This window comes from Oxyura jamaicensis, chromosome 27 (assembly GCF_011077185.1).
Source record: "Oxyura jamaicensis isolate SHBP4307 breed ruddy duck chromosome 27, BPBGC_Ojam_1.0, whole genome shotgun sequence".
Classification (NCBI taxonomy): domain Eukaryota; kingdom Metazoa; phylum Chordata; class Aves; order Anseriformes; family Anatidae; genus Oxyura; species Oxyura jamaicensis.
In genome coordinates, this window is record NC_048919.1 from 5,020,765 (window position 1) to 5,045,784 (window position 25,020).

Consider the following 25,020-nt stretch of genomic DNA (forward strand, 5'->3'; position numbering starts at 1 on the left):
CCTCCGCGCTGTCTTGGCTGCGGGCGATGGATGCTGCCCCGGGAGGAGGTTGAGGTGGTCGCAGAACCCAGAAACCTCATCCCTTAAGCGAACGCGCCCTCGGGTTCAGGCCCCTGTCTCCCTGTTGCGTTAACGGAGGATTCCTAGAGAGTGCCAGGGGTCAGGGCTTATTTTTTTTTGCAGAAACAAATAACGCTCTCAGAAAAACAGGGTTTTATTTCTAGTTCGCGTGACAATGGAATGAAAGCTTCCAGAGCGGTTCAACGCGGCATTGTCTTCCTCAAAGGATGTCCCAAGTACTTGCTGCTCCGAGCCTTGCCCGAGAAGCAGGGGAATGGAATTAATCAGGCTTTGATCAGTGATGCTATTAGGAGCCGTGAAGAAAGAGGCAAATTGGTGAGATTCTTCCCGGTTTCGTCCGCGGGCTCCTAGGGACAGTTGTTGCTTGGTGGCAGCGAGCCTCCGCTTTTGTAGCTGCCTGGTACTGGGAGTTCTGGCGTCTCTTGTAGGGCCTGGATCAGGGCGCTGTAACTTCTGGGGCGCTTGGCCGTGAGATACTTGGGCACGGGGAAGAAGGCAAGCTGACAGCTGTGTGTGATGGCTGGAGTAACGAGATGTATCAGATGATTGTCATGAAGAAACGCTGCCAGAAACGAGGACCGTACCCCGAGGGGCTGGGGAAGGGTTCGGAAAACTTCAGCCGTGACCTCCTCACCCAGCATTTCCCACCGGGTCCTTCCCCGTTCCGTTCCTCCAGCTCCCTGCCGCTGCTCTCGGCTTGCGTCGGGGCGAGCCTTGGGGTGCCTGGAAGGGCTGGGAGCTGGCGTGGCCGTGCCGCGGAGCCGGCCGCGCGCCAGAGCGTTTGTGTTTGCTCAACACGCGAGCAGCTGCACCTCCCGAGCGCAGAGCAGGGCGAGACGCTGGAGTCCCGCTTACGCAGGGAGCGGAATTGCTGATGTTCTTCCAGCAGATGGGCCCGGGCAGCCCGTGAGCGTTTTCAGGAGCGCCTCGTTAGAAATCTGACGGGGACTCGGCTAGCCTTTGGCTTCCGCACCCCAGTTTTTCAAGGCAGGGTGGATCCCGGGGCTGTGGGGTCTGCCTCAGGGTCCCCGCGGCAGGAGAGGCAGAAAGCGCCGCTGTCGGCACGGCCAGGAAGGTGCTGTCAGAAGTGCTTGCAGTTGGAATGAACTTTTATTTTGTGGACGAATCAAACAAACAACCAAGCCTTTTATGCAATCCCCCGTCTCTGCTGAGTGAGGAAATTCTCTTGGGTCCGTTAACCGAGGCTGGCAGCGGTTCGGCCCTGCCTTGTGTTTGAACAGGCTGAGCAGCAGCCGGTGCGAGGACAGCGATGGGCCCGGAGAGCACCGGGAGCAGCGATGGGCCCGGAGAGCACCGGGAGCAGCGATGTTAGCACCCGGAGAACAGGAGCTGGCTCTGGAACACCGGCCCCAAGCAGTTCTGTTCAAATCCTGAGCTGGGTCTTGGCCGTCCCGGTGGTCCCTAGCCAACACTTAGAGCAATTGGAGCCGGGGTGGGGCCGAGGCTGGCGTAAACGGGGCCAAACGCGGGTGGTGTCAGCCCAGCAGCCAAATCCCGAACCAGAAAACCCCGGAGAAAACCAGGGGAGAGGACTCCGCGCAGACTCCTGCAGATAAGAGGAGGGAGCGGGGTCCCGGAGGTTCGCCCATGATTTCTGAATCTTCTGTAAGCTGCAAGCCAGCGGCGTGAAATCCAGCAAACGTGGAGATGGCTCTGCAGAAGCTCTGCTCGTGCCTGCTGTTGTCATGGCACTGGGAGAGGCGACGCAGCTCCTCGGAGCCGTGCTCCGCGCGCCTCCTCCGTGCCCTGGCTGGATGCGTGCATGCGGGAGCTCGCCGGCAGCGAGGGGAAAGCCGCGGTGGCTGGAGGGGAGAAGCCACCTCGCACCGAACGACCGGCCGGGTGAACACGGCAGCATCCTGTGAGGCTCCGGGAACCATAGAAACGGGTGTGAGGTGCTGATGGTGCAAGGCGCTGCCGTCCCGGCGAGCTCGGGGGCTGCTGGGGGGGCGACATCTTTCTGCTCCTGGAACGAGCAGGAGAGCTCCTGCAGGGCGCGGCGATGCTTCTCCAGGAGGCTGCTCGTCAACTGGAAGCCGTCCCTGGAGCTCTGGGGATGCTGGCAGGCATAAAAAAAAAACAATCCCGTTTCTGTTGAGAGGGGCAGTTCTCTTCTGCTGGCGCTGCGGGTCTCGCCCGGGGCAGCCCCCTGCGCTCCAGAGGCTCAGACCCTGGCGGGGGCAGTGGCCGAGCTCCTCGGCCCTGTTGGAGCGGTGCCAGCCGGCACAAAGCACAGCCGGTTAGTATGCGAGTGCAGTAACAAAACTGGGATTTGCAGCACGCTTCTCCCTCCTCTGCAGCGTGGTTCCTGGTGCTGCCGGGCTCGTTCCAGCCTGGAGCAGCATCTGCCACGTATCGAGCGGTGAAGCCCCATAAACCGGGGCCGGCACGGGGCAGGCGGCGGGCGCTCGTCCTCCCCAGCACTCGCTGTGTGCCGCGGCTCTAATTGACCTCCGGAGAGGGCAGCAGATGGTGGCTGGCGTTAACGATCAGGGCTGCTTGTGGTGAGCCTTCGCATCCCGGGACCTGCTGGGAAAACCGGGACTCGGGGAGCTTCTTCCCTCGGGGGGAACGGAGAGGAAAGCCGGCGTTCCCGGGCGGCTCAGCGAGGAGCGCGGGGCTCAGGTGCCGGCTGCGCTGCAGGCTGCGGGTTTGTGGCTGAACCTTTGTGCTCCTTGGCCCCGTATTGACTGCAGGAACCATTCTTCTGCAGCGTAGCGTGGGGGTTTGGTAGCCTGGATGCTGATTAATCATGCTCTAATTCATGGAAAACGGTGGGGTTTTGTCCCTCTAACCGTTGCCTGGTGGTTCTGTGCTGAGCAGCTGCAAAGTTTTGCTGCAGATGTGGGGTTTTTCTCCATGCTGGTCGGAGCGATTCTTGCTGCACGTCTCTTACCCCTGCTTCCCCGGGGTTTAACTGCTGTTCGGGGGGTACCTGGAGCTGCCGGGCTGAAAGGCATCGAGGGGAACAAAGCATTTGTATTTTCCTGCACAAAATCCCGTTGTAAAGAATCCTAGAGAGGAGACTCTCACACTCCATCATCTGGATCTTGTTAGTAAACAAATTGCGTTTTCCCATCAATTTACTGATGGTAATTGCCACTTCGAGGCTCCAGTCAGGTTTTGAAACAAAATTACGGCTGGCCCGTTCGTTCTGACAGCTGTCCCTGAATGACATGGGATATTGCTGCGGGTTTTATTGGAAAAGGAATTGGCTTTGGGGGCAGAGACCAACGATCAGCCGCAGCTAAACCCAGGGTCCTGCTGACTGCTGGTCCTCTGCTGCCGGGCAAAGGGGCAAGGGGGGAGGATTGAGGCTCGGGGGAGAAGGGGGGGGGTCTCCTCTTCCCTCCCTCGCCTGCTGCTGTTGCCCCGAGCCGTGGATCCTGCCCTGGTGGCACCTGGTTGCTTTTCCCTGCAGAAAGGCAGCTCAGGACCGGCTGTCCTGACGCCGGGCCACCCGCTGCCCTGTCCCTCTGTGCTGGGACGACCTCCGGGTACGGGGCTGTCCTTTGGTCTCAGAAGGTGGTGAGAAACCAGCCGAGAGTCGCGAAGCAGCCCTCCCGCAGCTCCCACGCTCTTGCCCGGTAAGGATGCCAGTCACTTGGTCTGAAAGGAGTCTTGGTTTTAAATCCTCTGCGCTCCTCTGGGTCCCTCCGAGCCTGGTGTGCGCGAGTCTCCTGCGGGGCCGTCGGGCTCGTGCCCTGTGCTCTGTGACCTGGGGAGAGCCGGGATCAGCATCGTGGGAGCTGCTGCAGAGCGCAGGGGGCAGCAGCAAAACGCTCTTCTCGGGGGTGCTGTCAGCTCGGGGCTGCTCCCCGACAGGTTGTCGGTACTTTCTGCCCAGCGGGGAGATGGAAAGCTCCCGTGCTCCTCTTCCTGTGCCTCTCAAGACGACCTGAGCCTATGCTGAGGGACCCACGGGTGCTGCCTGCTGCTGCCCCTCAGCTCCCGGCAGCTGCCTCTCCCAGAGCCAAGAACCCAGCCCAAGATCCCTCTGCCCACCTTGTGGCCAGCGCCAGCCCTGGAGGAGACCTCCAGAGCTCCAGGTACAGCCAAGCTTGGTACGGCTGGGAGACCCCTGGGGGTGACAGCGGGGTCGGGCCGTGGGTGTGCTGGGCACCCCACCGCTGGGCACCTTGCTGTGACCTTCCTCCCGTAGCGTGAATACCCGGAGCCGCGCTCTGCTATAATCGGCTGCACGCCTCTCCCTGGGGAGAAGGCGAGAGAGCAAACATGTGCCAGGCGTTCGTCACGTTGCTCCCAGAGGCTGCTCAGATTCCACCACGATAAGCACAGGAGAGGAGCCCTGCGGAGCCGTGCCGGCCACTGCTGAGCTCTGCTTTGGCTGGGGCAGGATCTGGTGCTCAGTGCTGCTGCGGGGCCAGGCCCCGCCACCCTTGGGCTTGCCCTGCGAGAAGGCAGGGGTGAGATCTGCCCTACCCACGGCGCGGTGTGGGGGCTTTTCGTCCCTCTTCCCTTGGGATCCTGAGCAAAGCGTCGAGCGTTGGAGCGGTGGGAGCACGCAGGGCACGTCCCTCTCACTAAATAAACCAATCGCTCGATCCCAAAGCCGTGCTTCATCTCAGGCTGGTGTCAGGAACCAGGACCCCGCAGCCATCTGGCGGCGGTGGAGGACAGGCTGCGGGTGCTGGGACCGCAGGCGGCCAGTTCAGCTCCTTGGCAGCTCTGCGAGGCGGCGATTCGTGGCACGAATCCCTTCCTTCTCCCTGTCCCCCAGAGCCAGGATCCCGAAGCATCCGGAAGGCTCTGCTGCACGCAGCTGGAAGCGGGGAGAGGCTTCCGTGGGGATGGTTTTTTTTTGGCTGCTTTATCCCGGAGGAGCGCGCACCGCTTCTAAGCGAGGCGAGGTAGCTTGGCGCACCGCTTCGGCCCGTCAGGAGACGGGCAGCAGGTACAGCGTTTGCTTTGAGGATTCTGCTTTTGGCAGAAACGAGGACACCCGGAGACGTCTCGACATCTCGCTTTGCTACCGCTCGTGTCTGAATTTCTGGCAGGGAGGAGAAAATCTCGAAATTGCTGTTCCCTCTCAGCCGTCAGCACCCTTCCTCCGCTCGGGAACAGGCTGCTCATGGCTTGTTTGTGCCTCGGCACCGCCGGGAAGAGGGCTGAGAACAGGCGTGTCTCAGGAGCGGTGCTGTCGGGCTTCCCCTCCCGTTAGCCATAATTAGCGGCTGGAGGCAGCACCTCTTGCTCGGCACGGAATTAGCAGTTTTCTGCTAATTTCCCTTTCTGCCAGTGGGACGATGACAGCAGGGGGCTCGCCCAGGCGCTGCCTGCAGTGGCTGGGACCTGGACCCTGGGGTTTGGGAGCCTCCTGTTGCCTCTCCTCTCCTCTCACTGTAGCCCGGGGCCGCTCGGTGCAGGATGGAGCCCGGGGGGGTTTTGGCCTCCTGCTCCGTTGTGATCCCAGGCGGCGGAGGCATACGACGTGGTTTATTCATTCCCCAGCGTGGCATTCCCCATACGTCCCGAAGCACTTCATGGGAGCGCTCAATGCTCCTTGGTGCTGATGGAAAGTAAATCCTGGGCAGGGCTCTGGAGAGCACCGGCGTGGCTCTTGGCAGAGCGGCGGCCGCTTTCCTTTCCGCTTATCTGTTGTGTGGGATGGCAGCCTCCGAAAATAGGCATCCCTTCTCTTTGCAGTGTGTGTGTGTGTCTTTCCAGTCTGACGTTTGTTAAATCTGGTCTGGTTTTTTTCACCGGTAACGATGGGGAGAGGATGTGAGAAGTACCCACCTCGTCAGGGCGTGCTCGTGTGCTCGACAGCTCGCGGCACGGCTCCGCAGCCAGTGCCTCCGTGCCCCTCGCGGAGCCGAGCAGGATGCTCTCCTCCTGCCTCCTTTCATCTCCAGCCCCTCGGTGGAGACGTGGCAGCATCTCCGGGCTGTTCGTGCGTCCTGGTGCGCGCAGGGAGCCCCAGCACTGGGCTCCATGTCCTTGGGCTGGCAGCCTGGACCCTGTAAGATGCCGCGTGCCGTGCTGGGGGTCACCCTGCCTGCTGGGCTTTGGGGCTGGGAGCAGAACCCGGAGCTGGCAGCTGCCGGAGCTGCCTGCTGCTCTCCAGCACTACCCGCTCTCGAGCACCGGCACCTCCTTGCCCGGAGCAGGGCAGCCCAGCACCGTCCGCAGTGGCGGCCGCGGGGTGCTGCAGCGTCAGCCCCTCCGTACAATTGTGGCTGAGCGTTCGTTCTTCCGCTCCCCTCTGTCCCTGTGGCTGCCACACATGACTGAGGAGCGAAAACGATCTGGCGGAGTGACTCATCCCTCCGGAGAAGGTGGGATAAGAGCAACGAGAGATGGCAAACAGAGAAACGGCACCCGCAGGGGAGCTGCGCCGCGCCGGAGCTGCCCGCGCTCTGTCCCGCCGGTCGCGCTGGAGGTTCTGCCATCCCTGCTTTGTAACGCTGAGAACTCGTCCAGAAGTGGGCTGATGCCACGCTTCCTAAATAAAGGCAAAGGCGATTCATTTAAAACAGGAAATCTGCCGTTTCTTGGTCTGTAGGTTTGTCTCGATTCTAAGCTGGATCCTGGGCGATCAGATGGCAGAGCCGAGGCTGGCTGGGGGAGCGCTCGCCCCGTGATCGATGCAGTGAGGTGTTTCTGTGGCTTGTAGCCAGTGTTCTCCAGGCTGCTTCAGCACAGCAAGCTGCTCTGGAAGCCTGACGGGTTATATCCCCTCGCAACCAGCTCCTGGGGCGTCGAGCATCCCGTGAATCCATGGACGGTAGCTGCAGGGCTGTGGAATTTGGGTGCTGAGTCTGCTTTTCCTTCCTCTTTCAGATCAATGAACTCAGCAACGTTCCCGTCCCCGTCATGTTAATGCCCGACGACTTCAAAGCCTACAGTAAGATTAAGGTGGACAATCATCTATTTAACAAGTAAGTGTGAGCCCACAACTGCTTTGTAACTAAAGCCCTGTGCTGTAGGGGCCGCAGGTGCGGTGGAGGCCTTTTGGTTTGTTCCCTGCTCTAATGCCGGGAGGATCTGGCCTGGCCGTGTCCTGCCAGGACCACGCAGGAGGACACGGGGACGTGGGAGGGGGGAATCTGCCAGCGAGGTGCTGCCTTGTGGCCTGGGGTCTGCGCCCTGACAGGGCAGGAGTTGCTCCCTGTGACCTGCCAGGGTCCTCCTCTCTTTGAGGCTGTTCGGAGAGCTGTGGTGCTGCGTTGTGCCCCTGCCCCCCTGGGGTTTGGACGGAGCCCCTTCTCCTTTTCCCAGGCTCAGCTTTTGGAAACCGTTTTAAAACCGTGGCTGTGCCTGGTGCCGAGAGCCGTGATCACCCTGGCCCTGTGCAGGTCCGCAGCGCTCCCCGATTAACGGCTCACTTTCGCCAAATTTCACGTGGATCAGCTTTAGAGAGCGGGAGTGCGGTTCGGAAGTTTGTCTCTGGCACCAGCGACCTGCAGTAGCTGCTCTGCCCCTCTTCACACTGATTTTGTTTTCCCCACACGATGCCCTCCGAGCTGGGCAGCGAGGGGTAGGGGCAGCGCCGGGCTGGTTGGAGCGCTCTGGAGCGTGCCAGGCTGGAGCTGAGTCAACCTCTCCTCTGCGTTCTGGGCGAGGTGGTTTGGCTCACGCTGACCTTTCTTTTGACGCGCCGGTGATCTGATCCGCTCGGAAATCAGAGCCCCCCCCTTTTTCCTCCAGCTTTTCATCTTAAACAGCAGCAGCGTGTTGCAGGGGCAGCCGTGTTAGCGAACGGAACGAAGCGACAAAGGAGGAGGGGAGAGAAATTACTGAAATTATTAATTGCAGGAGTGCTGCAAGGCAGACAGCCTCACCCACAGAGCCGCTAAGGCAGAGCATTCCTGTGCCAGGTGCCTTTTGTAGGCACCCAAGGGAACACGCTGCCCTACCAGGGGCAAACATCTGCAGAACTTGGCCCTCGTGGGTAGGAGGGGGCTTGGTGGGGTGGGTGATGGAGCGGGAGGCAAAGGGAGCTTGATTTCGCCGGCTGATCGTCTCACAAGGCTGTCTGTTCTGCTTTGCCCTAGGGAAAACTTGCCAAGTCGCTTTAAGTTTAAGGAGTACTGTCCGCTGGTGTTCCGAAACCTCCGGGAAAGATTTGGGATTGATGATCAGGACTACCAGGTACCTTCCCTTCTCTCCCTGCCTTCCTGAATCCTTCCTCTGGGACAGAATAACAAAGCTGGGGGAGAGAACACAATACCAGCGTTCTCTGTGGTTAGTTTTTATGGGCTTATAATCATGGTTTGAAAGCTTTTACCACTGCCCCCCCCAGACCCTGTGGTGCCAAGCAGCGGGCAGTCACGGGACGGAGACGATCCCTGCTCCCACGGTGTGGGCGTTCACCAGGAGGCAGCAGGGTGCTGCAGGCAGGCGGGAGCTGGGGGATAACAACGATCCAGCGCAGAACTTCTGCAGGGAAAAGGAGCCTGCCTTGTCTTTTGCCTTAACCGCATGTGCGCGCAAAGCAGCGGTGCTGCTGAATTGGGTCTATCCAGGTGGCTGCTGCTTGGGGACGCGTCCGCCGAGGCCGGGGGCTTGCCTTGGAGGCGTGTTCTTTATTAGTACAGCTGGGCTTAAATCCAGAGACAGATGTTGCAGCTCTTACAGCAGGGCCACCCTTGGGTGCCCAGCTCGTAGCCTCGCACACGCGGCTGGTAAGAGGCCACTTAGATGAGGGAAAAGCCAGCGGGGCAGAAGAGGGCGGCTCTGATAGCAGCGTGGCCTTTAGCCGCCCGAGTGCTAGGTAATTAAACCCGTTATCTTTGGCACTCCGCTGCCGTTGATAAAGGCGGGCATTGCGCCAGCACTGACTGGGCAAGGGCTTCCACCAACAGACTCCCAGCAGTCTGCCAGCCCAGCGCGGCACGCTAGCGGGGCTGAGGGCTGCGAGCTTCGTGCTCTTTGTGTTCTCTACCTCTCGTACCAGCCCGGCCATGCTGCCTGCACGATGGGAGCAGTTACTCCTGCGAATCTCACTGAGCTGCTGCTTTCTGGTACCAGGTGGGCCCCTGTCCTCGTGTGCGTGCACCTTCCCCATTGCTGTCGGAGTTCTCCCCGTGTCTAGGTTATTGCCTGGCCAGCTCCTCTTCCCAGGTTAATGGAACAGCGAGGTGGGTTCGCGTAGCCCCCCTGCGTGGCTTGTTGTCCTGGTGAGCAACTGGGTGTAACCTGACCTGGTCTGCGGTCTCATGGCACGAAGAGCAGATGGCGTAGCACCTGCATCTCTTCTTCTGCCCTGTTCCCAGACCCAGGGGAGAGCTCTCGGGTCCCTCTGTGGGAAGGGACAACCTCCGAGGACACTGGCGTCAGTGCCTGGGGCTTTTTGCTTCTTTTTCTGTGTCCCAGAGCCGCCTCTCTGCTGGCTGCTGGGGACCATCATCTGCTGCCTGCCCCGCCGTGCTGGAGCCGGGCACGCTGAGGGTGTTTGCTCAGCAAGACGCCTTTTTGGTGCAGAACTGATGGTTTTCTTTGTTTTAATTCCGCAAGGGGTCGGCCATCCCCAGGAGGAGCAGTAAATGCTGGCTGCTGCCTGTGGCAGCCCCGCTCTGGCCCGCCTGCCTGTTGGATTATTCCTTCTCCTTTCTCCCTCGTCCCGCCAGGCCCGTTCTCTGGGCAGCGGTGGCGTTTCGCCAGGAGAATGGGTCCCGTTGCCTCCCGGTGTGTTGGCAGGAGTCACCGCCGGGCTGCGGGGCTCTTGGGGAGGGCGCTGGGCTGGGGCGTTGCTTCGTGCTGCCTTCCTCCGTGCCCCTTAATGAACTTCTTGCATGTGGTGATTAGCTCCTCATTATTTTTTTTCTCCCGATCCATCTGCTATGGTGTATTCTAGACATTTCTTCTTCTTTGTGTTTTAAGAAATGGTCAAAGCCATAGGAAGTAATGTACGCAGCAGCACCCCCAGTCCTCTTGGTTCCTGTTACCTGTCTGTCCTTTACGCCTCACCTGTTGCTCTGAAGGATCGCTTCTTCCTTCTCGGGCAGATCGTTTGGCTGTTTAAAAGCGCCTCGTTAGAACAGAAAGCAGAAAACATTTATTGAGCTAAATTCAGGTGGGTAAAGTGCAGTGGGAATTGAGCCAGGATGCTAAATATAACGCTCCAGCTCTGGAGGAGGTGGAAGTGACAGGAAGGGAATGAAGTAAACCTAAGGGCTGGGAGTTTGGTAATGTCCATATGTGGTCACAATTTCTGCTTCCCATCTCCTCTAGCAGAAACGCTCTGTGGTTTTGAGGTGAGGGGTGATTAAACTGTGTAGCACGGACTCATTTGCAAATGTCAGTGAGAAGCGAGGGTTTTTTGTTTGCCTTTATTTTCCTGACAGCTTCTAAAGCCATTGGCAGGAGCAGAGTTTTTCCCCTGCTTCATTAAAGTTTTAAAGGCTTTAAATGCTTCGTTCTGAAAGGAATCCTCTCGGCTCGCTTGCAGCGTGCCGTGGTAAATCCCTCGGTCGCAGCAGGCTCTGCTCGCCTGCGTGTCTGCGTCTGCAGAAGGGCAGGCTCCCTCTGCTGCCTGCTCCTCAGACAGCTGAAGGGAGGCGAGAACGGTGTCACTGGTAGCTAAAAAACACCTCCCGAGCTGCGCTGAGATCCTGAAGGACATCCCCCCGAGCTAAAAGACTGCTGTTCAGATACCAGCGCCGCTGCGTCTCAGAGCACAGCTCTCCCCAGCCGCACCAGTGGCAAGGAAATCCCAGTTTGAGCCTGTACTGGGGGTTGGCAAAATGGCTTCTGAACACACACGGGTAACCGGGGCGGTGCCGTTGGAAGGCAGTTTTTGAGAAATGCCAGAGGAGCCCGGCGGCTGGCTCAGGTTAGGCTGGAAGGTGAGAAGAGCAGCGGGTTAACGGAAGGATGGGGCTCACAGAAAGTCCTCCCACCCGGGCAGATCGGGGTGGGATCGGAACAACGAGCCCTGTGGTGGCTCGGGGAAGGAGGCAGACAGCTGCTTTGCTTGGGATTTTCCAATGGTGCTGCAAGTGCAAAAAGAAGCTGCAACGTTTCGTTGCTAAGGGTGGAGACGGGGATATAACGACAGATGCTGCTGGTTGTTGGAAGAACAGCCAGGCTATTTATACTCACAATCCTTTTCATCCGATTGTAAGAATAACTGGCTTTTGGTTTCGGAATGACCTGTGAAGAGTTCCTGAACAGTGAGACTTTTGCCAGCGTAGGCGTTGCTTTTGGGTGGGGAGGAAGACAGGCCGTGTTCATTCATTTTGTCCTAGTTTTACATAAACCTTGGAAATATCCTGACGGTTCTTCGTTTTCCAGGAGGGAATCCGAAGAAGTTTTGATACTGCCTTCTTAAAAACCAATTAGTTAAAAATAATAATCATCTTCAGAAGCGCATGCCAGGTGTTGGAGTAAAACACGTTAACAAACCGAAGGCCTAGGTGAAAGCTCTAAACTCCACGTTCAGACTTCTAAATAAGTCAAGGGGGCTTTAACCTCAGCAGGGCTGAGCACTCGGGGATGCTCCCTTGTGAACGGTCAGAGCTGGAGCTGGTTTGCAGGTGTGCTCGGGAGCTCAGCCGGGACACGGGCACGGTTACGAAGGTGAAGCATCAAGTCCCTGGGCTGGCTGTTCCCCCAGAGCCGGGCTGTGGAGCTGCTCCTGGTCACCCGTGTCTCAGCTGCTTTCTGAGACTGCTCTTCTTTCTTCTCCAGGGGGGTGGCAGCTCCTGCCTCTCCTCCCCACGTTTTTTGTTCTGGTTCCCTCAGAACTCGGTGACGCGAAGCGCGCCGGTGAACAGCGACAGCCAGGGCCGCTGCGGGGCCCGGTTCCTCACCACCTACGACAGGAGGTTTGTCATTAAGGCGGTGTCAAGCGAGGACGTGGCAGAGATGCACAACATCTTAAAGAAGTACCATCAGGTACGGTGAGTCTGGAACCCTGGGAGGGGAGGTGGCAAACAGCTCGGGGAGCGGCTCGGGATTTGCTGGAGAACTGGAGCTCGGATGCGCAGTGAGCAACCTGGCAGAGCTTGCAGACAGCTTTTGCAGAAGAAAGCAGTGTTCCTTAGCGCCCGAGAGCCAACTAGGGCACGGCTGCCTGCTTCCTCACAGCTCTGGGTCCTTCACAGCTCGCCCTGGCCCTTACGTCAGTGGATTTTGGACTGCTGTTACCTGAGACCTGTAAGCGTGCTCCGAACTCAGTGCTTTGACTTAGCCTTTCCAAAGGGACTGGGGAGGAGGCAGTTGCTTGCAGCAGGGAGGAGGAGGCAAGTGGCACAACTGGAAACGTTCTGCCCCGGCCCACGTTATCTGCTGGTCCATCTGCTCCTTCCTTTCAGATAAATTGGCATAACCCCAAGAAGTGATATTAGCCAGTGCCAACAACAGACCTGCCCTGCTGTGGGCAGCCTACAGAAACACACACTGAGCCTGTTTCAGCAGGCTGGACGCGCACGCAGCGAGATGCTCTGTCTCAGTTCAGGGCTGGAAGCATCTCGCAGTGCCCTAACTTGCTGTTAAGGTGCTTGGAGCCGTTTGCAAGTCTCCTTTCCTTTCCCACCGGTGTCAGATGGCTGGAACCGGAGGCTTCCCTGTCCCCTTCTTGCTGAGCTCGTGTCCTGTCAGAGGTGGGCTCCATCTGACCGCGCTCTTTCTCTGCCCTCCCCTTCCCGCACCCCTCCAGTTCATAGTGGAGTGCCATGGGAACACCCTCCTGCCCCAGTTCCTTGGCATGTACCGGCTCACGGTGGATGGAGTGGAAACCTACATGGTGGTTACCAGAAACGTGTTTAGTCACAGGCTGACTGTGCATCGGAAATACGACCTGAAGGTGAGCGTTCGGAGGGCTCCTTTTCCAGGAGGGCGAGAGGTGGTCTTTGTAACACCTGCTGGAGAAGGTCCAGGGCTTTGCTTTTTGTTCAGGTTTTGGGGTCTCTGGCTAGGGCTTCACGTAAGACTCAAATATCATTCAATCCCCCCATTCCTATACTACACCAGGGAGATCTGCAAGTCTGCCTCAGGCATGAAAAGGGATTTGGTACTGGTTTTAAAATACTGCTGGGGGGGGGAGGTTGTTTGTTTGGTAGCTTAGTTTGTGTTTGGTTGTGGGTTGTGCTTTTTTTTCCTTTTTTTACCTGCACAAAGGACTTCAATGGTGTCAATAAATTCCTCAGGAATATAAACCCAGTGCAACAACGACCTCTTTATTCTTTTGCTAGGGCTCAACAGTATCCAGGGAAGCGAGCGATAAGGAGAAGGTATGGACCATCCCCATCCAGCCCTTCCTTCCTCCTGGTCTTTGGAGGCAGGTGGGATCCCACTGACCTCCCTCTTCCCAAGGGGCACTGAGCAGGGGAAGTTAAATGGGCCCTGAGCTTGTGTCCCACCTTCCAGGACACTACCAGGGGTGGTAGGGGAGCTTCTTGAGAGACAAGCCCCCAAGTAGCAAACCCCACAGGAGCGCGGAGGTGTCTTTATGGAAGGAGTTCTTCGTAACACTCTCGAGCGTATCGAGCTGAGCCAGGTCAGCAGTTGGCTTTTCCAGCAGCTGCTTTTATAAACCAGACCAGCTCTTCTCAGATTCTTGGCGTTTCTCACCGTGTTTGTAAAATTGGTTTCTGGTGCCGTTAAGGGGAACCTACAGCTAAGAATCCTGCCCCTGAAAACTTTGGCTCTGGCACTACCGTGAGAAGTCTTGTTGAAATCACAGCAATAAGTCCTGGTACTGTTTCTTTTCGCTTGTTTGTTTGATTTGCACACGCACATGGGCTTTGCAGGCTTGAGACCATAGAGTAAGCCCGTTTCAGCTTGCCCCAAAATTAGTCACTGTCATAAGCGAAGGAAGTCTCACTTATGCCAAAAGCTCTGGCATCAAGGCACGGCTGCATGGTGCCCAAGTATCCCTGGCTCACTGGCTGTTTAGTCTCTAGCTTTTTCTGCTTATGCAGTTTGTCTCAGACTATTCATATTAGATCTATATAAAGCCACCACACACTCATATATCATTCTAAGAACAAAATACTGTAATTCCCTGTCGCACAAGGGGCTGTATGTTCTGTATCCTTGAGAACTCCTCGGGGCCTGTTGCAAACAAATTCCTCAAAACACAGTGGTTTTAATTTTTTCCTCAAGTCTTTAGGGAAAGAAGCATTTTTTTTCATCCCCCCATCAGAAAACAACAAAATGCATTTCTTTTCTATTCTGGGAGCTGGTTGGATCGTCTCTGGCTAGAGCCCAGCTGTCAAGCTTTCAGCCTGCAGCACATCTTCCTGGCAGTCTTTGAAGTTGAGTTGCTCTCTGTCTGCCTTCGCCTCCCCCGAGGTACAGCTCAGCACAGGGGTTCATTGACCAATGCTGTGCTCCGCCTCTGGCATTTGTCATCCTTAGTGGACAGGATGAGGCCTTATAAATAGGCAAGAGGTATTCTGGTGCCACCCCACACTCGGTCTCCGAGCAGCATCAGCACGTTGCTGAAGGATCAGTGTACCTGCCTTCCTCCGAGGGTGTGGAGGGTTTGACGCGGGCTTTTTGTTGCAGGCCAAGGATCTGCCAACGTTCAAGGACAACGACTTCTTGAATGAGGGTCAGAAGCTGCACGTTGGAGAGGAGAGTAAAAAGAACTTCCTTGAAAAGCTGAAGCGGGACGTGGAGGTAGAGCTTCCTGGGGACAGCTTTTACTCCGAGCGTGCCTCCCCTACCTGGATCCTCGCTGTGGCTTCTGGCCCAAGCGGTCCAGCCGTGGCTGAGCAGCAGGTTGCTCCTGCATCAGTCAGACAAATGCAGTCAGGAGCGTGCTGGTGGCAGAGGGCATCTGAGTGCCTGGGTAGATTCTGTGGAGTCTAATAAGGGTTTAGCTTTCACTACCACACTCTTAGGGAGGTACTGGGAGGGCCAGACTGAGGATTTCTGATCCCAAACGGATACTCTTTTTTTTTTCTTTTCCCCACTCACCTCTTTCTCCCAGTTTTTAGCTCAGCTGAAGATTATGGACTACAGCCTGCTGGTCGGGATCCACGACGTTGACCGAGCAGAGCAGGAAGAGATGGAAGTGGAGGATCGGGCAGAGGATGAGGAGTGCGAGAACGATGGTCTTGGAGGCAACCCCATTTCCTCCTACGGCACACCCCCTGACAGCCCTGGCAATCTCCTCAACTACCCTCGCTTCTTTGGGCCTGGAGAGTTCGATCCTTCTGTGGATGTCTACGCCATGAAAAGTCACGAAAGTGAGTATCGGGGAACGTGGCCCCGAAATGGGTCTGGAGGGCAGAGGAGGTGTCCTCTGGTCTGCCTGAGCTAAACGGAACAAAGGGCTGTCTGCAGAGGGACAGGGACCCTGCCGAGTGCTGGAGTTGCAGATGGTGTGAGTTTGAAAGGTTGGAAGCGATGCTTGGAGAGCAGTTAAGTGTTCAGAGAGCGTGGGGGTCTCTGGTGTGCTGTTTCCAGACATTCTTCTCTGCCCTTCTACAGCCTCCAGCCGCCTTGCTTTCTCTGCTGGTTGCACTGAAGCAGATCCGCCGTGTATTTCTCACGGAGGGGGGTGCAGCCAGGCTTTGCTCACAGCTCAGGGTGTGCTAGCAACTCTCTTGCCTCGCTAGGTGCCCCCAAGAAGGAAGTGTACTTCATGGCCATTATAGACATTCTTACGCCGTACGATGCGAAGAAGAAAGCTGCACACGCTGCCAAAACGGTGAAACATGGGGTAAGCAGCCTGCTGCCTGCAGGGAGGATGGGCTCTGGGGCTTCTGCTTTGCCTGCATGCCTGTGTGTGTGTGTGATGCCTCTTGACACTGATTTTCTACCAGTATGGAAATCCTCTGGTGGTGTCCAAGAAATAGCTGTTCCTTCGCTGTCTCCTCAGCCTGTCTTGGAAGGTTTTCCCTCTGGTTGGTGGACAGCAAGACCTGAGGTTCCCCGTCCCTTCGTGGAGCAGAACAAATAATTACCATGCAGTCACTGGTTTGCCTCGCTGCATTCTCTGATCTGCTCCCAGGGGCCCTAATGAGCCCCTTCTGCCAGCCCTTCACCTGGGTAATGCGATGCCTTGGAGATGACCCGCTCTGGGATGTGCTCAGGTTCCCTGGTGTGGACCCAACGGCCTCACAGAGCCGGGAGTCGCAGCACCCTGCCCCTTCCTGGGGCCAGTCCTCTTCCCTGGCATCAACTTTCAGCTTCCTAAAAGAGCTCAAAAACCCCAATTTAGTGGGACGTGGAGTTTTTCGTGTTCTTCCTCTTCTAAACCATAAAAGAACAACTGCAATGCTTTGACTTGGTGGTCTGCAGAAGATCCAGGTAAAGCTAAAATCAGCTCAGGGATCTCTCCAGACCTGTTTTTTCCTAGACCTTGCAGGTTTTGTTGCGGGTCTCTCCCAGCACAGCCAGGCCATGTTGACGTGATCACGCCCTGCTGTCCTCTGTCCCCCACCCTTTGCAGTGCTGCAGGGTTCACCTCCCCAGGAGGGCGTTCTGACTTGTCTCCTCTCTGCCTTGCAGGCTGGGGCAGAGATCTCCACCGTGAACCCCGAGCAGTACTCTAAACGCTTCAACGAATTTATGTCCAATATCCTGACATAGTCATCTTCAGCCTTCAGCGAAAAACGAAGAGAAGAGGGGCTACTTCCAACCAGAGAACGCAGCCTGTGACACTAAAACAGACACTGTAGCAGCTTGTGGGGTGTGTGTGTGTGTGTTTGTGCGTGTGTGAGCAAGAGTGAGCGTGTGGCACTGCGTGACTTAAGAGAAAACTAATTCTAGGTGCACCCTCCAACAGTCCACTTGACCCAGGTGGAAAAGTGGGTTTTTGTTACAGAAGTGCCCAGACGTAGATTTGAGGGCTTTTTAAAACAAGAAAAGTGCATTGTTTCAGCACTGCTCTTTCTAATGACGTTTTCTCCTCTCCGATCAAGAGACTCCCGTAGGGATATGACATGTGGCACTGTATGAAAGGGTCGCTCTAGATCGCATCCAGTGAGAGTGAAGCAGTGCCTGATTCCACAAACTACTACTTTTTTTTTTTTTAATTATTATTATTATTGGACTGTCTTTAACAGAAAGACATACGAGCCCTTTTATTTCCCTCTTGGTAGGAATTGGAAGGAAAATAGCTCACCATTTCGAGGACGGAAAATATTACTCTGATAAGGAGGAGTCGCTGAACTTTAGGTAAATTCAGACTGGGACACTTTATATTTTTGGGTTAATTTAAGTAACAAAACCTTTTTTTGTAACTGCACTTGATTTACAAGAAAGATGAGGGAAATGAACATCTACCAAAGATGATCGCTTAAAAAGGTGTAACTCCTAGAACTTAAAATAACAACGTGAGGAGTAGTGGAGACATCGCACAGCCTCCGATGATGATGTGCTCAGAGCCATCGTGCTTTAAATTGGCCAGCTATGAAGAGTTTGTGAAAGAAGAAGAAAAACGTGTTTTGTACCTGTAGGTTTGGGATAGCATTTGACTATCTGGAACATTTCCCTCTTGCACCTCAGTCAGGAATTGCCATGTCTCTTAGATATAGCTTCACCTTGCAGTTCTGCCAGTGTTAATCTAGCTAATGTTCAGTCTTCCTTACTCACCCGATCTGCAACAGGTACTTGAATTTGTTTCCTGGCAGAGGCTCTTTGCCTGGTTGGTTTATTTTTGAAATGGCAATGTGGCTTGCACACGAAGGAATTGGACTCGCTACCCGTGGGGAGCGCTGGGAGCTGTGACTGGAGCAAGTTCCGCTGCTCAAGAGGACTCAGGACTTGAGCTGTAATCGGTTTTCCTCTTTGCTCCATGCCCCTCTCTAGAGCGACTGTCAAGGAGTGGAAATACTCAAACACTTGCGCCAGATTCTCCCCCCCCGTCCTTTCCCCCCCCAAATTGGGACTGATCTGCGTGAATTTGTCCTGTTTTGTCTCCAGAACGCTTGTAATATTTTTCACAGCCAAGCTTGTCAGACTTGCTTTGGGTTTTGTTAGCTCTGCTGCACAACAGTTACGGATCTTTTGGTTCTTTTTTTAATCTTTTTCTTTTTAAGCAGGATTTAGTGTTTTGAACCAAACTCTTGCAGTTGAAACACGTTGCTTATCTGCCTTGGAACTGTTTTCACATATGCCTTTGTTTCGGGAATAAGCTCTTCTGAATGTCTGTCCTGTGCTGTAACGCGTGCTACAGTTTGCTGTGTGGAACTTGGTCCTTTTGAGAGATAACTGGTGCTCATCACACCCTGGTAATTTCTCTAGACAAATGCCAGCTCTGGTCTGGGTTCTGGATGCGGGCCTGGGTTTTTGTGCTCAGAGCCACGATGTGAATGCCGCAGGTCTCAGCTCTGAGGGGACAAACGGGGGCTGAAGCGTCAGCCCACGAGTGCACGTAGGGTGCTTAGGAAGTCAGGCGTGAATATTGGGGGTCACAGTGGGATATGAATCTTCTAACTCGTTCATTCCCTTTGACGTGGGACAAATTTCTTCCGCCTCTGTATTCCAGTCCCTGTTCGGGGTGATGCGGGGAGCTAACGCACCCTTGTCCGAGAGGCCGGTGAGTCTCGTGTCTTGAGGTGCCTAGCTGCAAAAGCCACAAAAAAGTGCAGGTATGAGAACACCTTGAAAAGGGAGGACGTAGAGGGTATTGTCAGCTTAGTTTTGTGGGCATTATATTGGTTGCTTTTCTCTTAAAAATAAGCACTTACATTTACTATCAATTGGAAATTAAATACCAATCACTTTTTATTCCTGACAGTTTTAAAAATCTGCATTGAATCTGCAACTTTGGCACGGTAAGTTTGCTGTTCTCCTTCTGGGAAACGCGCTTGTGCTTCTTAAACTGTTTATCCTTAAATCGTGTATTAAAAAGGAAGAAGAAAGAGGGGGGAGGAGAGAGAGGGAAATCAGTGAACTGCCGACATCCTACAGTGAGACACTAAAAACCAAGCAACCCAAAGGCGGTAGAACGGAGCTTGTGTAGCTAGGAGCAACGATTTCATTCACTGAAGTTCATAAACGGGAATGAAATTAAGATGCAGTTAATTCCTGCAGCAGTCTTTGCAGAACTCATGATCCCAAGGGCTTAAGAGCAGGTAGCTGTATTTTCTTACCCCGCTCGGAACAAACTCCTGCTAGAATTGAATTGGATGTCTGGCTCAAGTGATACAAAAAGCCCCACGAACTCTATTCACTTTAGCACTTCCCCAATTCTGCCACTTCTGTCAAGTTGCCATACTGTGTGTATTAAAGTAATTAAATGCAATTTTCTCACTTAATGATGTATTACCCAGGTATGTAACTTTGTTTAACGTAAGCATTTTGTATATTGTTTACATTTTGAGAAGTAGCATTATGTTAAAAATGCTAATTTTTGTTTCTAGACAGTATTTTTATTACCAGAATAAGAGGTGAAGCTGCAAATATTTGATTTGTTTTTAAAAGGGACTTTTTCTTTTCTTTTTTGTTGTTGTTGTTTTGTTTTTTAATCTTGTTTTAGGTCACTTTTTTAACTCAAGTATTTAAAAAGAAAACCCAGCCCTTTCGATTCTGGTTTTACAACTGCTTGTGCTAGTTTGTTGTCTGTTTCTGGTGTGAATTTAGTTCTAGTTGGCTGAATGTAGATATTTCTGTCTGTAGCACGTACCCTGCCGAACACTTCACACTGAAGTGCATTTGACTGAAAACCACCCTCGGCTGAAAGGGTTGCAGTAGGTAGGCAGATCGCTCTGACCCCAGGCGTAGTGCAGGATTTCTCAAGAAATTGCAATTCTTTGGTCAGCTGGAGTTTCAAAAAGGAAGAAAACCTTAGTGGGCAGAGTGACTCCAGTGCCTGACGGCAGGGTGAGCTTGTGGCAGAAGGGAGCTGCACGATCCATCGTCCTGCCTGTACGGGGGGTCTCTCCCTTTCTGAACATGGGCCAAAAATGTCAAAATTTAAGAACTACAAACTGCTTTGAATCCAGAGCTTGCCTCTTCCCCGTTGAGAAAGCTCCTGGGGCATAAAGAAGAGTGGGAGAAGAAGGCAGTCACAGTTTGGGTGCTTTTCTGCCCCTTTAGTGCAATAAAAACCACTCGAGAACATTGATGGGTCACCCTTTAATAGGAACTCCGCGTTCTGGAGACAGCAGGCAGCACCCGTCCTCTGTGTCAGTGCCAGGCCTGGCATCTGCAGTACGTAACAAGGGGCAGCGGAGTTCACCTCTCATCGCCAGGAGCAGGGGCATCCTTCCCTCCTGGCTCAGGCCGTCTCTGATCGGGTTTTAATTGTAATAGCCACGATCAAGAAATTCCTCCCAAGGGGAACCTCTGGGCCAGCAGTTGATTTCCTGTGTGAATGAGGCCGTACTCCCACCTCTGAGCACCCTGGTTTTAAATTGGTTTATCACAGCCAGCAAGAACACTACGCCACTTGAGACGTTCTTTCCTTGCTGTCTGGGAGAAAAGCCTCGCTGTGCCCTGCAGAGCGCTGCCCCAGCTACTTCCAGGGGGAACTGTGACCGGGGTCTCCCCTCTTAGCCCAGCTGAAGGCACAAAGCAAGGTTGCAGCGTAGTTACGGGCTATGGTTGGTGGAGGGGTTGGGTCTCAGCCTCAACAGCTGCCCCCCAGTCCTGTGACTACTCTGCAGTCTTTATAGAAGCCTCCCTTAAGCTGCAGAGGTCAAAGTGTTCAACCCTGAGGTGGTTCAGACCTTTCAGAAGTCAGTGTGTGTACTAAAACTTGGATCGCCGCGCTGCGTAACCCGTCTGAGACAGATCATTGTAACACTAAGTCCCAAAGCAGAGCGGCCATCTCCTCCCCGTCTGCGTCTTAATGCCCCCGTTCAGGTTTGCCTGACAACTTCTACTTCTGCAGAGCCATTCTCCAGTATCCTTATTAGCCACTGCTGATTTTCCTTGCTCTTTGAAATGAATTCTTGTGTAATAGCGATGGCAAAGCGTGGGGAACCAACTTCTGGTCAGCCGTCATTTTTAGTGGTTTCAGTTTTCACCACTCAGAACTTGTGCTGGTCTTTGTTTAGCTGCACAACGCGAAATGCAGCTGGATGGAGTTGTGGCAAGTGAGTGTATTACACACAGGTTACAAGGGTGGGCAGGGCTAATCAGTGCAACTGAAAAAATGTGAATAAATTAAGTTTAAAACTAAAAAAAATGCATTCTAGGTTTTTTCACTGCTGTTTTTTAAATAGGAATTTTAAGTCCTCCGTGCTTGTCTGTTTGCTAGGAGCAGTTTGAGACACTGTTACTGTTTTGAAATGCATGCATGTTACAAGATGAGTCTCCAACCAGAGAAAAATAAAATTAAAACTTTGTGTACAGCTGTTCCTCCTTGCTGTCCTGTGGTGTTCTAACCATCAGCTGGTCCTCCACGAGGTATGTGCTCATTGTAAGTCCTGTATTAAGCACAGCTGGAGAAGTCTGTTTATACATGCCTGGAAACTGGAACTCCTAAATAAAAGCTAATTTTACCAAGTACTGCACACGAGAACGAATTAGAGCTAACAGGAAGAGCTCACACTGCTTTGGAGGAGATGCTGCTGCCTCCTCAGGGTGCAGCTGAAGCTCAGCCACACGTAGGTGTGCCTGCAAAGATTAGCATAGCTGGCTTAGAGAGAAAGATGAGCACTACTGTGTGAAACCCAAGCTCCTTCGATAGCTTTAGAGATGAGAATGTAATCCTACCGTTCAGATTCAAGAAAAGGAAAGTTCACTACAATAAAGAATTTTATTAAAAAAAAAGTCCAAGCAGACGGGGATGTGAAACGCACACACAGTTGTGCTGGGCTAGTCCATGCGAGCTTTCAGGGTCCGGGTAGTGATCTTGTCTTTTTCACTAGAGAGGGAGAGAGGGAGAAAACTACCAGTAAATTCCTGACAAATGCTTCCTTAAAGATCATCACTTCCTTAGCAAGATGCAATGTGCATATGTAGGTTGTTTGCTCGCGCAGGCGGGATCATCTAAACCTGAAGGTGGCTGTTAAAACTCAGAAAACCCCATCCTCCTGCCACTTCTCCCCAGGGGAGCTCAGTAGTTGCAATGAACAGTAATGCCTGGGATACTGCTTATTGTACGCAGCAGTAAGCAACACCGGGAGCAAAATAAGCAGCTTTCTGACTGCATTTGGACTTCTGAAGCAAACCATGCATCCAGCTTTGGCAAAGAGCATCCTCTTGGCCAGTGCTACCCACATGTGAGGAATCACACAACTAAATACCGATGGGAATGCCGCTAGGGAAGCCCTGCGTGGTGAGAGTCGAAGTCTAGGGTTAACTTCCCCTGGCTGCTGTAGCAACAGCCATAGACTGCAGCAGAGAGCAGCCATGAGAAATAAAATACCACTTAGAATGGACACAGCGCTGCTAAGAATGCCACTGAAAGGGAGCGAGATCCCTCAACTGACTTTAACGTGCAGCTTGTTAAATTCTAGCTCTGTTCTGTAGGGGAAGAGAGCAGCACTTACATGATGTGTACTATTACGCCCATTCCAGATATGGCATCTCTGTCCACCGCATTCAGCATGGCCTGCGAGATCGTTTCAAAGAGGTGATCGGGTTCCTGAAGAACAGAAGCTATTTTAGTTGGTGTAAAAACTAGATGTTGAGTCATCAGATGTTGTTCAAACCTCAAAATACCATCCACGATGCTGCAAGATTTTTCCTGCAGGCTGCTGTAAGCTACGGACTTCCTCCTGAACTTCTCCAGGAAGTACCGAAGGACAGAGCTTTGCATCCAGCCTGTTTAGCTCAGGTTCTCCAAGTAACAACGGGAGGCTGAATCCAAGAAGCAGAGCTGAACTTGGCCACCTCACTCACCATATCAGGCTCCCAGAGGGACTCGCACATGCCGTACATCTGCTCTGAGCAGGTGCCGCTGACCACGAAGTCATCGGTTATCATGGGGCAGCCGATCAGGTCTAGAGAGCAGATGAAAGGTTCGTGTGTTATGGGGTCCAGTCCAGCAATGACCGGTTCTGTGTAGTAAGGTCCAAACCTGTGAAGAAAAACACAGCACAGTTTTTTCCCCCCGTTTTTCTCCAGCTCAGCCACCTGGAAGCAGTTGCACATCACGTGTAAGCACCCATACAATAAAATATTACACAGATGCTGTTGCTGGGGGATCTTTCAGGTCAAGCTGGAAGCATCTTGCAATGGTTTTAGCATGGCAAAGTAAATGAACTCGTACTGTTACAGGAGCATTTTAACAAAACTCATTGTTTTGCAAGAAAATTGAAGATAACGTCTCTAGATGAAAATCTCCTTTTCCCAAATCAAAAGCCTTTACAAGGAGCCCTCCTCATCCTCCCAGCTCTCTGGAATGGGATCGGTTCTGACAACCACAGCCTTCACTAACGCAGTGACTCGGGTGTTTGACAGTTACCGTCTCTCATAGAGCAGATTGGAAACCATGCTCATGAAAGTCTGAGGCTTGATCTGCCTGCCTTCCTTCAGCTCGTAGAGATTCAGCCTGAACTTCAGTCTTTGGGCACTGCAAGAACAGAGGAGAAACAATGTTAAGGGCAGGGAAAGCGCCTTTCACTTTCATCTTCACCCAGGCCTGAACTGTTCTGTTGTGTGCTGAGAGGTAGCAAACCTGCTGTGTGCCTGCGATAGGTGAGCACCCCAGATGCAGCTCCTTTTATACATTAAATTATTCAGACCTCTTAGCAGTGACAAGACCTTAATTCACGTGCAGCTTTATCTTTAGAGAAGAATCTACTCTCATATTGCAAACATAAGCAGAAACTTTGTAAACCCACGATACAAAAGACGAGGGAAATAGCACAACCCATAGATGCTGTGAGATCAAAGATGAGCGCAGCGTTAACGTAGATCAGAGCCTTTTGGCTTGCTGCAACAGCCCAAGAGAGCCCCAGTGAGGGGAGGCCGAGAAAAGGAGTGCTGGTACTGGCTTTGCACCCTCCCCAAATGAGCAAACCCGGTGTCGCCCAGCCGTTGGTCCCCGTGTAAAGGTGCCTCTCCCAAGCTCAGTCTGTGAACCCGCGGGCCGGGGCAGCACTTACACGGTCTGCACGTCGGTGGCCAGCCCCGCCAGCCCGATGTACAGCCTCTCCCCCATGGGGAAAATCTTCTGGAAGTCCGTGGTCACCATCTGCGCCTGGATCCCGAACCGCCGATCCGCGGCGATGGCCACGCAGTTCTTCCCCTTCATGGCCATCACGGCCCCGCCGTTGTATGACATGATCGACTGCCAGAGGGGGAGGATGAGGGGGGGCGGCGGCGGCGCCGCACCGGGACCCCCGGAACCCCCCGCGACCCCCTAGACCCTCCCCCGGGCCTCCCCGGGACCCTCCCGGGAGCCCTTGGGACCCTCCAGGAACCCCCCGGGGTCCTCCTAGCCTTACCCCCGAGACCCTCCGGGTCTCTCCGGGACCCCCCGAGCCCTCCCGTGACCCCCTGGGACCCTCCGGAACTCCCCCGGTATCCCCGGGGCCCTCCCCCAGGCCCCACCGGGAGCCCTTGGAACCTCCCGGGACCCCCCGGGCTTCCCCCCATCCCTCCCCCGGGTCTCTCCGCACCTCCCCCGAGCCCTCCCGGTACCCCCGAGTCCCGTCCCGGCACCCACCATGGTGCCGGCCGCTCTTCCCCCGCCAGGCCCTGCGCTGCTGCTTCTGCCTCCTCCGCCGCCGCCGCTCCGGCTCCTTCGTCCCGCCTCCCTCCTCCTCCCATTGGCCGCCGCTCGCCGCTCGCCGCTCGCCATTGGCGGCTGGGCCCGCCGAGGGGCGGGGCTGGAAGGGGCGGGCAAGGAGAGAAAAGTGAAGAGTCACGGGGAGCGGGGCATGCCGGGACGGCGGCGGACCGAGGGGCGGGGGCGCAGCGGGCACAGCTGGATGGGCGCGGGGACATCGCCCTGCCCGAGGGACGTGCAGGGCATTGCACAGCTGGGTGCGTGTGCAAGGGCCTGGCACAATAGCTGCGTGCTCGAGCAAGGGCGTTGCACAGCTGGGTGGTTGCACGGCGGGGTGTCCGTGCAGGGGCAGTGAGCAGCTGGAT

At 54.6% G+C, this 25,020-nt stretch overlaps 2 protein-coding genes across 2 annotated transcripts; one reads left to right on the forward strand and one right to left on the reverse strand.

The window, feature by feature from the left end:
• The first annotated feature begins 3,175 nt into the window (after nucleotides 1–3,175).
• Nucleotides 3,176–21,326, forward strand: PIP4K2B (phosphatidylinositol-5-phosphate 4-kinase type 2 beta). Its single transcript, XM_035347515.1, has 10 exons — nucleotides 3,176–3,194; nucleotides 6,907–7,004; nucleotides 8,121–8,217; nucleotides 11,812–11,964; nucleotides 12,728–12,874; nucleotides 13,263–13,301; nucleotides 14,581–14,694; nucleotides 15,008–15,266; nucleotides 15,639–15,742; nucleotides 16,534–21,326. Exons 1-10 carry the CDS (start codon nucleotides 3,192–3,194, stop codon nucleotides 16,612–16,614), a joined length of 1,095 nt encoding a protein of 364 aa, XP_035203406.1. The 5' UTR covers nucleotides 3,176–3,191; the 3' UTR covers nucleotides 16,615–21,326.
• Nucleotides 21,327–21,714: 388 nt separating this feature from the next.
• Nucleotides 21,715–24,727, reverse strand: PSMB3 (proteasome 20S subunit beta 3). The gene is made up of 6 exons (XM_035347516.1): nucleotides 24,593–24,727; nucleotides 24,030–24,214; nucleotides 23,387–23,494; nucleotides 22,822–22,999; nucleotides 22,470–22,564; nucleotides 21,715–21,841 (listed from the first exon to the last, which is right to left on the reverse strand). Exons 1-6 carry the CDS (start codon nucleotides 24,725–24,727, stop codon nucleotides 21,793–21,795), a joined length of 750 nt encoding a protein of 249 aa, XP_035203407.1. The 3' UTR covers nucleotides 21,715–21,792.
• Nucleotides 24,728–25,020: the final 293 nt, after the last annotated feature.